Genomic DNA, 12,597 nt, shown 5'->3' on the forward strand with positions numbered 1-12,597 from the left:
ATATAATTGAATATGGTTCTACCAAACTCAAAAATAGCTGCGCAAGATAAAATGCAATGGCTAATTATATGTTTAATTGATTGTCAATTTTGTAGTTAAACAATAAGTTGGGATGGGAATATGAACGTTTGACCTTGTGATAAAAAAAAAAATTGTCTCGACAAATTGAATTATGATAAGGTTTTTTTTAGATGAATTAATGGTTGGCTACTATAGATTAAATAATATAATCTTGCTTCAGTGTAGGATATCCATTTAATAAATGCAAAACGAAGATGCAATTCAATTATGTAAGTAAGAAAAAATGTGAGTCAAAATTTTTGGTTTTACAAAGAGTGAAACACACATAATTGTTTGTGATAAACTCAACATTCATATCTTAAAATGAATTTGTATTAATGATTTTAAGCGTGAGAAAAAGAAATAGTGAAGACTTGCAAAATATTTTTGTTGAATTTGTGGCGAAAGAAAATAAAGATGTTAAAAATGTATCAATGATAGATCATATCGCTAGTACTAGTTTATCATACACATTTTTACGAATGTTGCTATACACTTAATCATTATCCTTTAAAGTACTATCCCTTGTAATTACCTTAAAATGATTGTAACAATTTAATGTGGTGACTAATAAATACCCATGAACAAGATACTTCAATGAAAGAAGAGTGTTTAACTCTTGACAAATGGATCATCCAAAAATGACTTTTCAATTAATCAAAGATTTTTAGAATGCACTTTTCTAAAGAAAAAAGATTGATTCTATTAATAAGCTGTTATTAGCTATAATATATAATACACAATTTAAATTATTGATTTTTTAGAAGATATTTATAGAAAAGCTGATTTTGTATGAAAAAAACAAAAATCAAAAGTTAATCCAAATACACATGAATATACCACTCAATGCCAATAATGGTTAACGAGACAGCAACTCTACATAGTGCTTGTACTATCAACTTTGAGGTCAAAGATTCGATTCCCTATCTACGTATTTAATCTAATACCTTTGAAAAAAATAAATAAATAAATAAGAAGGATGATTCCTTGGGAATTTTGTATGTAGAGCTCCTTAAACAATAATGTTCACTCAAATTAGCAGCAAAAGACGTGAAAATAAATAGTAGTTTGCATTAGATGAGAGCTAATTCCAAAATGAATGGGCTGATACATATCCAACAAATGCTGCAGAAACAAAAACTTGTTTCTGTACCCTAACACATTGGTAAGAGATCAATTTCAAACAAGTTTTTGTACATTTGTTTGAGTTTGAGTTGCCTACCACTTGACTTACACATAACCAATTTAAGACATCTCCCGAAACCGAGCAAGAGCTTTCTTATGAATGAGCGTTCTATAACTATCACCGGCTTGTATTTCGAGGCTTGGATCCATCTTCTTCTGCTGACTCCCAAGTCCCGCCCTGCTATCCATGGCTTGTGCCTGGACTGGCTCCGTCATTCCACTTCCATCCTTACCTAGACCCTGGATGCAAAATATTACCAGGAAAAGAAAAAAAAAAAAAAAAAGGAAAAAGAAAACAATCCTAACATCAGAATGGTGATGGTGCCAACATTCAATTGCCAGTTTCATCGAGTGCCTACATAAAGATACAATGAATAAGCCGAAAACCCGACTGCAGGGATCTAAATCCCCATCAGCAGTCAGCACAAAAGTGAAAAGTTGAAGAAAAGATGTGATCTCTAGGGATAATTATTAATTGATGTGTAATGGTTAACACGCATATTGAACTAAACAACTTGTAACGTACAATTTCACACTTCCTTTTTTAATCATATACCAAAAAGGTAGAATTTGGCAACTATTCCATGACAATTGGAACCAATCATTTTCATTTTGGAAGAGAATAGAAGATGCACGATGGAAAGATGATGCCTTTCGGGTGAAACTAAAAAGCAAAGTAATGAAGCTTATACTCAACGTGGACAATATATTATCATTGTAGATATATATGGATGAATTCTAACACCATCATGCAAGACAAAAAGAAGGCACAAATGCCAAAATATCCAAACTTATCCATTCTACTGATAATCTATATTCGGGAACCTCAATACAAAAGGAAAATTATTAGGTTTCTCGAAGGCGTACAAAATAAAAGATTTAAGAACGAAGGAAAAATTACCGAGCCTTCATGCCAGCCCATGTTACGGAGCATCCTGTTGCCCACGTTATTCTCATCAATTGCTTTATCTGCTGTGATCACTTCAAAAGTGTTGAGATTTGCATCCCCACTTACTCGTCCTCCACCAACGCCAGGAGGAAAAGGCATTGCATCCAGAGAACCCTTTTTGACTGAAATATCTCGATCTTGAAAATTCACATATGATAAACAAAGAGGAGATCTCACATGTCAATATGAAAATTCTGAATAAAGCATCGGCTCATCAACCCAGATAACAAACTCAGTCATCAAACAACAATCTGACAGATCCCAGCGCTAATCATGAAGAAAATGAATCTGAAAGTATCAAGTGCAATGATTCCAAATATAATTTTGGTTTCAAGGAAATATTGTATCATTTTTAACCATAAGATGAATGTCTAAACAAAATATAGAAGCTAAAATGACAGAATGGCATCCAAGACAAACACAAGTCAAACAGGACTTACTCAAATCCCCAAACTCGAGGTTGGACCGATCATCACCAATGAATGTTGACGAGCCATATAAACTCCTCCTTTCAGCTGCACGATCTCTGTAGGTGGTCTGTGGCTGCTCCCTATTTGCAGAAGCAGAAGATTGTGGCATTTCAGAAAACCTTCTCTTCCCACTTGCAGAAGTTACAGGAGGTGTGTAAGAACCCAAAGCAGAAGCATCTGTTCTGAACGAACTTGTAGTAGAGGGAGTTGGAGTATCAGCAGTCATCGATGGAGTTGAATTGAGAGCACCATCTATTACAGTTGAAGAAGAGACCACACTGGAGGATGTTGAATAGAAACTATCTGATTTGACAATACCCCTCCCAGAACCTCTGATAACACCCATCAGTGTCCCCCCGGAGCTGTTACTCACAGGTCTTGGCTTAACCTGAGATTCAGGAGCAGCAGTTGAAGCAGCTCCCAGGTTGAATGAAGTGCTTTCCCTGGAAGTTTGGACATCAGCTTTTAGCTTACTCTTCATGGATTGTCCAACAGGGAAAGATTTGTCTTCAGTTGATGCTAAACTTTGGTTGTCATCAAGTGCCACACGGGTTGCCTGTCCTTCATGACTTCGTTGCTTCCACATTGTCAAAACAGTATTCATCTTCTTTTTATTAGCCAATATACTACTTTTTGACGCAAGCTTTATCTCTTTGGCCCTTTCTTTCTCCCTCTTCTCTGCAGCTATTGCAGCTGTTGCCGCAGCCTGAACGGCATCTGGCAAGGAAGCAGCCTTCTCAACTGATGTAATGGTAGCTGCTGGTGCAGAAATCACTACTTTTTTATTACTTGACCCTTCTGCTGTCTTGGGGAACTCGCTCTCTTTTCCAGAAGCAGAGCTCTCATTCTGATCAGTGCAGGGGATGTATTGCTGCTTTTGATGGTCATATGTATACCAAAGTCCTCTGTTACCATCGTAATACAGACCTGTGTAATAAATGAGAGAAACAAGTTTTGAAACAGAATTAATAATATGTTATAGATCATTAAAAATGGAGCGCAAAAAAACCCCTCCGTTGATAAAGTTCACATTTTTCTTAAAATTTGTGGCTTATAAAGAAATCTTGTGGGATAGACAATACTACTTTTATCAGACAGGTTCTTCTGATCATGTTAGATGCTTTAAGCTTAGTTTAAATATTTTATTATTGAGTTTGCACACCTCAGTACCAACTTAAGTTTGTTGCAAGTTTCAAACATCTTATGGTTCAATTTGGGCATTTGTGTGCCTATATTAATAATCATGTTGGTTGAGAACTCTATGTGATAATGTATTCTTAAAGCCAATTTAATCATTTGCTTTTCATTTTTCTTCCCCAAAAGAACCTTTGGAAAAAATACTGGAACTTGATCCTTGTTTCCAAGAAATTTCCTACTAGGGGCAGAGTCAAACTTAAAATCCACAACCTCTCTTTTCAAACCCAAAAGCTTGAAAACATCAGGCCAAATTCACTCATCACACAAGCATTCTAGACTGAACTTGATCCTAACAAATTGAAGTCCTACCATCCCAGTGTCTCTTTTTATGGGAAACAAGGATTTTTTTCCCAACAAGACTTTCATCAACCAATAAAAACGATAGATCCAAGGGGATGTTTAAGTTTCACCCAAAGGCCAAGAAGATTAAAGACAAAAATTAGTAAGCAAGTAAATAAAAGCAAAAATATTTAAGACAAAAGACTCCAACTGGTTGCCTTGGCATATGGAAAAGATTCACCCAGAGATACCTGTATTTCCATCGTAGTAGAACCCAGAAGCAGCATCATAATAGTAACCTGATGCTTCATCCCACACAAAGCCGGATTGTGGAGCAGAACCATGACTTTGAATTTCCACCCCCTTACCTCCTTGTTCCTGGCCACCATTGGATTGTCTGTCGTCTGGGTTGTATTCCTTTGGTGCCCATCCCACAGCATCATACTAGAAAACACAAGAGACTAGTTATGCACAAAATACCCGCAGGAAGTACAAAGTTGTTAGGATAGAGTAGGATGCTTACAGAAGAAATCAATTAGAAATAAAGATGTCAGACATCATCTAAAATAGAAGAAAGAAAAGATATACCTTCAGCATCCCCCCCCCCCCATCAGCCCGACAGCCATTAATACAATATAAAAAATATTTAGATCCAAATTTAGAGCAGTGCCATCTGTTTATAGCATCAAGACCAATATAAACAATATTTAGTTCTGAATTATGCATATCTGCATGGGTGTGTACCTACCTTTTTTTTTTTTGGGTGTATACCTACTTAAATGCATGTGTAATTATTAATCCCTCGTTTTCAGAAAAAAGATAGATAAGGTTCAGTTCAACAGAAGTTACACCTAAAAGAAGGTATAAAAGAAGCAGAGAAAATTACAGTACATTGTTCCTGCAAGTGCAAGTGAATTCGAGGAAAATAAAATTCAAAGTACCTGCTGAGCAAATGTTGCAGCTTCAATTGCAGCAGCTGCAAGGCTGCTCGACTGCGAAGATCCAGACGGTCCTGATCCTGGACCAAGAATGCTCTTAGCATATGCTACTCGCAAGATTTGGCCATTCTTTTCGAGGGTTGTGCCATTTGTGGCATCAAGAGCTTTGGTAGCATCCTCCACCTACAGGAAATACAGCTCTTCTGTCTGTCTTATGAATGCTAAAATGTTTTTTTCTAACGTTAAGAAAGCAAAAATAATGATAACACACATACACGTGGTGTGTGTGTGAGAGAGAGAGAGAGAGACTCCACTAAACTAAGTACAGAGGCCCACTTCCACTTATCCTATGGCTATATAATCAGAAAACAGGTGATAAAAACACACTGTAAAGCACTACTTAGTTGGTTATGACATTAATAATTTCGTACTTAATAAATACTCCCCAGTTTTCAAGTACAGTAGACAGCAAAAACACCATTTGCAGAAATAAATCGATCGAATGGAAACCTTGCATAGTTAGTTCTGGTTTAGGTATGGCTCCTTCTGTTGGTTTGCCATTTTGTGGCCCAATATGTTCTTTTTGTGTGAATGATTGATTCTTCATTTAAATAAATAAACATGCAATTGCAAATATAACTTTGACCAGAATGATGCGTATTTGTCACAAAAGCATACAAAAGAAGTTGGATCATCAGCTGGTGCCATCCATTTCATAGAAAACCAAAAAAGGAAAATTCGCACCACATATCCAATGAGGAAAGGCAAACTTACCGAATGGAAATGAACAAATGCAAAACCTCTAGAAACATGAGTGAATTTGTCTCGGACCAAACGAAGATCCTGCAAATATTTTTTCCAAACAAAATAGTTAGAATGGAAAGTATATATGTTCTCAAGACCTCATAAAACTTGCACAAATTACTGAGGCCCAAAGCCAAAGGGACTACTATTACCAACAGACCAAAATGAGAAATACCCTAGCAACAAACCAATTTAGTGCAGAAGCACAGAGCCCTACTTTTCCTCTCCAAAAAAATTACGAATGATGCCCATTCACTCACAAGTAAGAATAAGGAAGCACATCTAAAACAGAACGTGTGGACTCTCAAAAAAAGTACCACATGCTCGAAACCCGAAAGAGTATCGAATTAATGTTCTTATAATTATGAAAAGCAAACTCATCATTAACAAAAATGGAAGTACATAAAGCAGCTTGCATAAAAGGGCCAAACAAAAAAACGTTAGTAAATATAACAGTTTAATTTTGAAAGAGACATTATGTTGATAAACTGTAATAAATATACAAAAGAGAGGGAGAAGAGCTCCCCTTACTGAGAGGATATCAGAAAACTTTTCCACTTGCCCAAAGCAAGCTATAAAATGCATCAACCTTCACACTCCTAAGTTGTAACCCAAGAATGTTCTACTGCTTTCCAACCAAATAGACCACAACCCAACGGGAAAGCATACTTGCCAAAACACAAAACTTCTCTCCAAAAAAGAGGATCCAAAATGAATACATTCATATGCTCAGATTCAAAAGGAGATGACAAAATCTACTACATGAACCCCTTTGAAGCAAAAGAGCATAACCACAAAAGATACTTATATCTTCGCCACACCTACATAAGATGCCAGTTTGAGTTCAAGCCAAGAATGAATGTGAAACTCTGAGAAAATCCCAAGCTGTTAATCCTTCCCATGAGTCAAGAGAAGTGTTTTTTATCCTCTCTTTTTGAGAAAATCTCTGAGGGAATCTCTAAGCTTAACAAGAGAGAGAGAGAGAGAGAGAGAGGGAAAAGGCATGTGAGAGAGGGAGAAGAAGGAAGAAGACAAGACCAAATAAAGATACACAAACACTAGATAGACTTGCAAGAAAAGACTTTTGTCTATCCAGGAAACCACAGTATATGGTTCCCTTCCTACCATCAAGATAAAGGATAACTACTTGTAATAAATACAAGAGGGAACTGCCCCTTTGAATGAGAACATGGGAGATTGTAAAAGTCAGATCCTACAAGAATTGAACTCTCCAACAAAAACGTGATAAAGGATAGAAAGCTCAAGAGACAATGAAATGCTACTTTCCATGGGTTAACACGGTTCCTAATAAAATTTTATTGCATTACTCTAGATAATAAAAACATAATGTCAGCAAAGTTAGGTGATCGTAGGTAGGATCAGATTAAGAGATGTTTAGGATGATTAAGGATGGAAAAGACAATGAAAGGTCATCTTCTCAAAGGTTTCATTACATTATTCCAAATGCAATTTTATTGCATGATTACAGTCAATAATATACAGTGATGTTAAGTGTGTTTATTGATTGGATTGGATCAAGAGAAATTCCGGGTCCAATTCAGTTGTTTGAGTTGAAAATTTGTACAACCCCAGTTAGGTGATTATTTATTAAAAATAATAATAATATTAAAAAAAATCAAAATTTTAAATTAATGCACCTTAATTGGAGCATGTTTAGAGAACTCATAGCGAAGCATTTCCTCATCCGCATTTTCATCCAATCCGCGAACAACCAAAACATGAGTTGGACCTGGTTAAAATGAATTCAGTTAACGTCATCACATGGGAATAAAAGAGACGACTTTATGCCAGAATATACACTAACCTGCCTCTTGTCCTTTCTTTCCTAAAGATGATTGATTAGACATGTTAATATCTGCCGGAGGAGCATCATCCGTTCGAGGTTCATTACACTGCATAAAACAAAGATGGTTTTTAAATATTAACCATGTCCTCCAATGAATGTGATGCGCAATTACCCATAGTTACAAATTTAAAGCTTCTAATTTTAGCCAACCACTTCACATAAATAAATACCTATCGCACAACTGCCCTATATAAAACCTTTCATTTAGCCAACTACAAGAAAAGGATTCTTATTATTCACAGTCACAAGGACAAATTAAACGTGTCAGAAACACAAGAAAGCAGAAAACCAAGAAATATAAGGTATGAACCACCAAAAACTAAATTACCATTATTTGACTATATTGACAACAAGAAAACTTAACATTTACTTTCAGAAAAGAATAGCCTACACTTCGCAAATGTAATTTATAGAGCTCAAGAATATACAATCAACAACTTGGCCAATGTAAATCCTAAACTGTCTTTAAACCAAGCTATGGTCCAAACTCAAAGCCAAAATACAGAGCAACACAGTCAAAGCCTTGTATACTGGGAGCACTATGGTTTAAGAGACCAAATTTTCCAAGGAAAAACAATTAGTGAAACAAAAGAATTGTAATAAAGAGGCATTACACATTCTCTTGAGGTGTTGTATCCACTTTTTTAAAAATGATTACAGTTTTTTTTCTTTGGTCAGAAACCGAGCTTACTTTGAAAAATATGAAAGAATGTACAAGGCATACAACAAACAAGCCCACCGAAAGGAGCACAAAAAATTACCAAGAAAGTAGCCCAATCAAAAAGGATGGAATCAAATCGGTAATTACAAAAAGCTCAATTAACGGACGCCCATAAAAAGACTTAAATCTAACCAACTCTCAAAGCGCATCTCCATAAATTCCAACCCCTCTAAAGATCCAATTGTTCCTTTCCAGCAAAGTCCACAATCCATGCACCAGAAACATAGAGGATCTCTACAAATACAACTACAATCTCCAATTTCAAAAGTAGAAAATTATAGAAGAAAACGTTGGCAAAACCTGGAAACAAGATGTTCGTCGTGCAAAATTTACACAGCCGCAGATTGTGCACATCCAATCTGATGGCATTGTCACGTTCTTGCTAAAATGACCTGATCTCGTAGTATTTTCTGCAGCAAAAGATCCTCCTGCACCCCCTGTTGGCTTACTACTGCAATACATCATAGATGAAAAAGCAAAATAAGCTTGCAGAAGAAAAAAAAATCAAGGACCTGCCCTAGCATATATTCCACAAAAAAGTTATTAGGACTAAACAAAATTCAAGAAAGACATTCTCATTATCCCAGCTATTGTCAAACTTTAGGGAAGTACAAAATAAAAACATAAAAGAAACCTATGCACAATTAGAGAAATGCTAGTCTTATCAAATTGAGCAGTATATCTTAATTATGAGGAAAAAAGGATGAACCTGTACTCAAAGAAAAGCTTCCTGCCATCTACAACTAGACCATCATCACCAATCTTGTCCATCATTGTTTGTGCTGCACCCTATTTCATCAATAAGAACAATCATACATGTCCACCTAGAAAATATAATATAATTAACCAACACGGAGTCTGAAAAATTATAGGTACCACTGAAGGAAAATCAATAAATGCAAAACCCCGTGAAATGCCAGAATTGCGCTCTTTGATCACACGCACGTGACGAAGGGGTCCCCATTCAGCCTATGATGGAAGCACATAATAAAAATCTTATAAAGTTCATATCTAGAACGTGAGACACAAGCACTTCAAATAAACTATCCAGCTTATATTACAAGGATTTGGTAGAGATCTTCTTCGGTTGTCTTTTGAGAAAGACCCTTCACAACTACAGTGGCAGATGGAGCCTGCATCAATATGTTAAATATCACTCAGTTTTATTCTCTCAGAAATAATGGGTAGAAAAACAAACTGTGACTAAGAAAAAAATACCACAGAATAATGTTCGCGCTCTCTTTTATCTTCCCGATCCCTTCGCCTCTCGGACCTTTCACGTCGATTTTCTTCATAATTATCTTCTCGATAATTTCGTCCATGGCTTCGACCTCGAGGAGACCTTGATCTAGAACGATCATCACGCCCACGAGACTTAGACCTATCATGCCTTCTGTGTGGACTTGGATCCCTATCCCAACTTGAACCTCTCTTGTCACGCTCACGATCACGTGACCCCCGCCTTCTCCAAGTACCCTCTCTTCTACTACCTCTATCATAATCAGAATCATAACGATACCGGCCATAGTCATAATCCCTCTCATAACTATCATCTCTCTTTTGATGCACCACGTTAGACTTGTAGTCATAATCATCATATGCATAATCATCACGCTCACGACTCCCAAACCGATCTAGCCTGTCAATTCCATGATCACGGACATTACTGAGACTACGATAATCATCACGAAACCTATCAAAATCCTGATATGTATCAAATTCATGTTCATTAAAAGCATCCAGATCATGGTATGACTCATTATATGGTTTTTCATATCGTCTTGATCCCCTGTCAATAGGGTATTCATCTTCATAACTTCTCCTCCTTGATTGAGACCAAATGCCAGAGGCTGAAGGTGCTGGTGGTGGATAGTCTTCCCTATTATCAGGGTGAAAAGCATCTCTTGGGTAACTGTTATCTCTTGTGTATCGTTCATCTAAAAACCTTCGCTCATCATATGCTCCGCCAACTCTGCAAAAGTGATAGAGAAATGGGATGGAAGAAACATATATAACATGATACGAGCTGAACTTTGACAAACAACCTAATATGATCAGGATCCTAGGAATAGCAGTATTAAAAATAAATAAATAAATAATATCATTTAACAAAGCATTTGACATATATCATGCAATTAAGATATTATAACATACAATTTTTTGCAAAAATGTTAAAATGTTCTTTGCAATGATGTTCAAGGGTTGGTACTCACCGGAAGTTTGGCTCATGAACATTACCATAACCCTCCAAAGCCTGTGGATTCAAGAGAATAAGCTATGTCAGCACAAATAGTCAATGATCTTACGAGGTTAGGCAAATCCAGTCCACATCCTCAATGCCCCATGTCTTTCTCTCATTTTTTTCTTTAAAGATGAGATGCCGGAAAAGAAATGGACATTCACATAGCCCTAATAATTTCTGGAATTATCATCCATAGAGGTGATTATTAAGGAGGAAACCACAATTACGCTGTTATTATCCCATCCTTGTTGAAGACCATAGCGCCCAGGATCCATTATCGCAGGAAAAACGAGTCACGAATACACCCTGCAAAGCTCTGGATGTTCGATCAAAAGATTGAGGAGCACAATGTTTGTAAACCTTTCCTGTAATATACGCACCAAACAGACATAGTTATGCCATGACGAACCAACACTTAACAAGTCCCATGAATAAACCTTGGCCTCGTATCTAAATTGGAATCCTCATAAATATAATCCTTCCCAGAATTCAGAAACATCAATCTTCCGATTCCCTTAACAAAAAAGTGGACCTTGACATTAGAAACCATAGTTCATGCAGCAACAATACAACTCAGTTGCCACATACTCAATCCCAAACCACACCAACGCATTGAACATAAGGTTTCAAGAGACCAACGTGGTAAACGGCAAAAGAAGCAGAAAAAGAAGAAAAAATCACAACAAAAAAAAACATCCAAGAAATATGAACAAAACGACGTTATTTCCATGCATATCTATCGGAGGAAGGACACATAACCAGACACAAAACATACGAAGTCTTCAACAACATTGAAAATAGTAAAGAGGGGGGAAACTCGAAGGACATACAGTGGTGTTGGTGGACTGATTTCGATCCGATCGGACAAATTGAAGCTATCTCTCACTTTGTGTTCCTCTTCTTCTTCTCGTTCCGTCTTTTAGGGTTTCTTCAGGCAGATTCAGAATAAAGCTTCCAGCTTTCCTTTACTCTCGCCTCCTGAGTCGATACAGAAGAAAGAAATAAAATTGTCGTTGTGATTCTGATGATGATCGATTAAATGGGCTGGGCTGGGCTGGGCTCTCATCTCTTTAATGTGGACCCAACTCCCGAGCCCATGTTCAGGCCCAATTATGTCCATGCTGAGAACTATGTCAAGCCCAGTTCTTACTTTTAGGGGTTTCTATATAAATGGGTCAAAATTGGACCCTAATTTACAAAACTTGAAAACTTTCAGGGTGTGTTTAAGACAAGGACTATCTTAAGACTATAATAACTATCTCTTACTATAGTACATACTATTTTGTATTCCTCAATTAGTTATCGTCAGTACTATTTCAAAACCCCCATTTGCTACAATTTTTACTATTTACATTCATCATTTTCTTATTCTTTGCTACCGTGTTTATTATTTTTCTTTCAAACTAAAATGGTTTATACCTCAAATACATACTATTATACTCAAGTTAAAATAATTTACACTTCAAACACAAATTATTATAACCTAGTTATAATAACCTAGGACTATAATAACCAATTTTTTACCCAGCTGAGGATTTTCGTGCAAAGTGTGCTCAAATCTTTTCCAAACCATTGGGACCTAGACCACTAAGAGCACAACTCTCAACATCGATTGCAACAATCGTTGCAAAAATAGAATTGCACGTTATTGTAACACAATAGTCAAGAATTGAAGTTTCAAAGGATGAGATATTGTGCTAAAAAAAGCAATGCAAAGTACCAAGAACTTGACAGTCGGGCATTCAATTCAACATGAGAATACCCATATCGTGTTATCAAATTAGTATGTCCGGGACTTATACTTTGGCCGATCAGGGAGGAAAAGTCCTCCCCCATCCGTGGAATGAAAGCACCTGAGAATCTACCGTCAATAAGCTTTAAAAAA

The 12,597-nt window shown here is 36.5% G+C and overlaps 1 protein-coding gene across 1 annotated transcript; it reads right to left on the bottom strand.

Annotated features, from left to right (window-relative positions):
• Positions 1 to 1,072: 1,072 nt before the first annotated feature.
• Positions 1,073 to 11,711, bottom strand: LOC120068373 (SUPPRESSOR OF ABI3-5). The gene is given in 18 exon segments (XM_039020119.1): positions 1,073 to 1,485; positions 2,147 to 2,331; positions 2,635 to 2,846; positions 2,942 to 2,989; positions 2,991 to 3,591; positions 4,392 to 4,584; positions 5,082 to 5,261; positions 5,853 to 5,921; positions 7,541 to 7,632; positions 7,708 to 7,795; positions 8,771 to 8,921; positions 9,180 to 9,259; positions 9,347 to 9,439; positions 9,532 to 9,603; positions 9,689 to 10,442; positions 10,684 to 10,724; positions 10,940 to 11,077; positions 11,543 to 11,711. Coding segments are annotated over 17 exon segments (3,087 nt in total). The 5' UTR covers positions 10,988 to 11,077; positions 11,543 to 11,711; the 3' UTR covers positions 1,073 to 1,305.
• Positions 11,712 to 12,597: the final 886 nt, after the last annotated feature.

Source organism: Benincasa hispida, chromosome 12 (genome assembly GCF_009727055.1).
Source record: "Benincasa hispida cultivar B227 chromosome 12, ASM972705v1, whole genome shotgun sequence".
In the NCBI taxonomy this organism is placed as follows: Eukaryota; Viridiplantae; Streptophyta; class Magnoliopsida; order Cucurbitales; family Cucurbitaceae; genus Benincasa; species Benincasa hispida.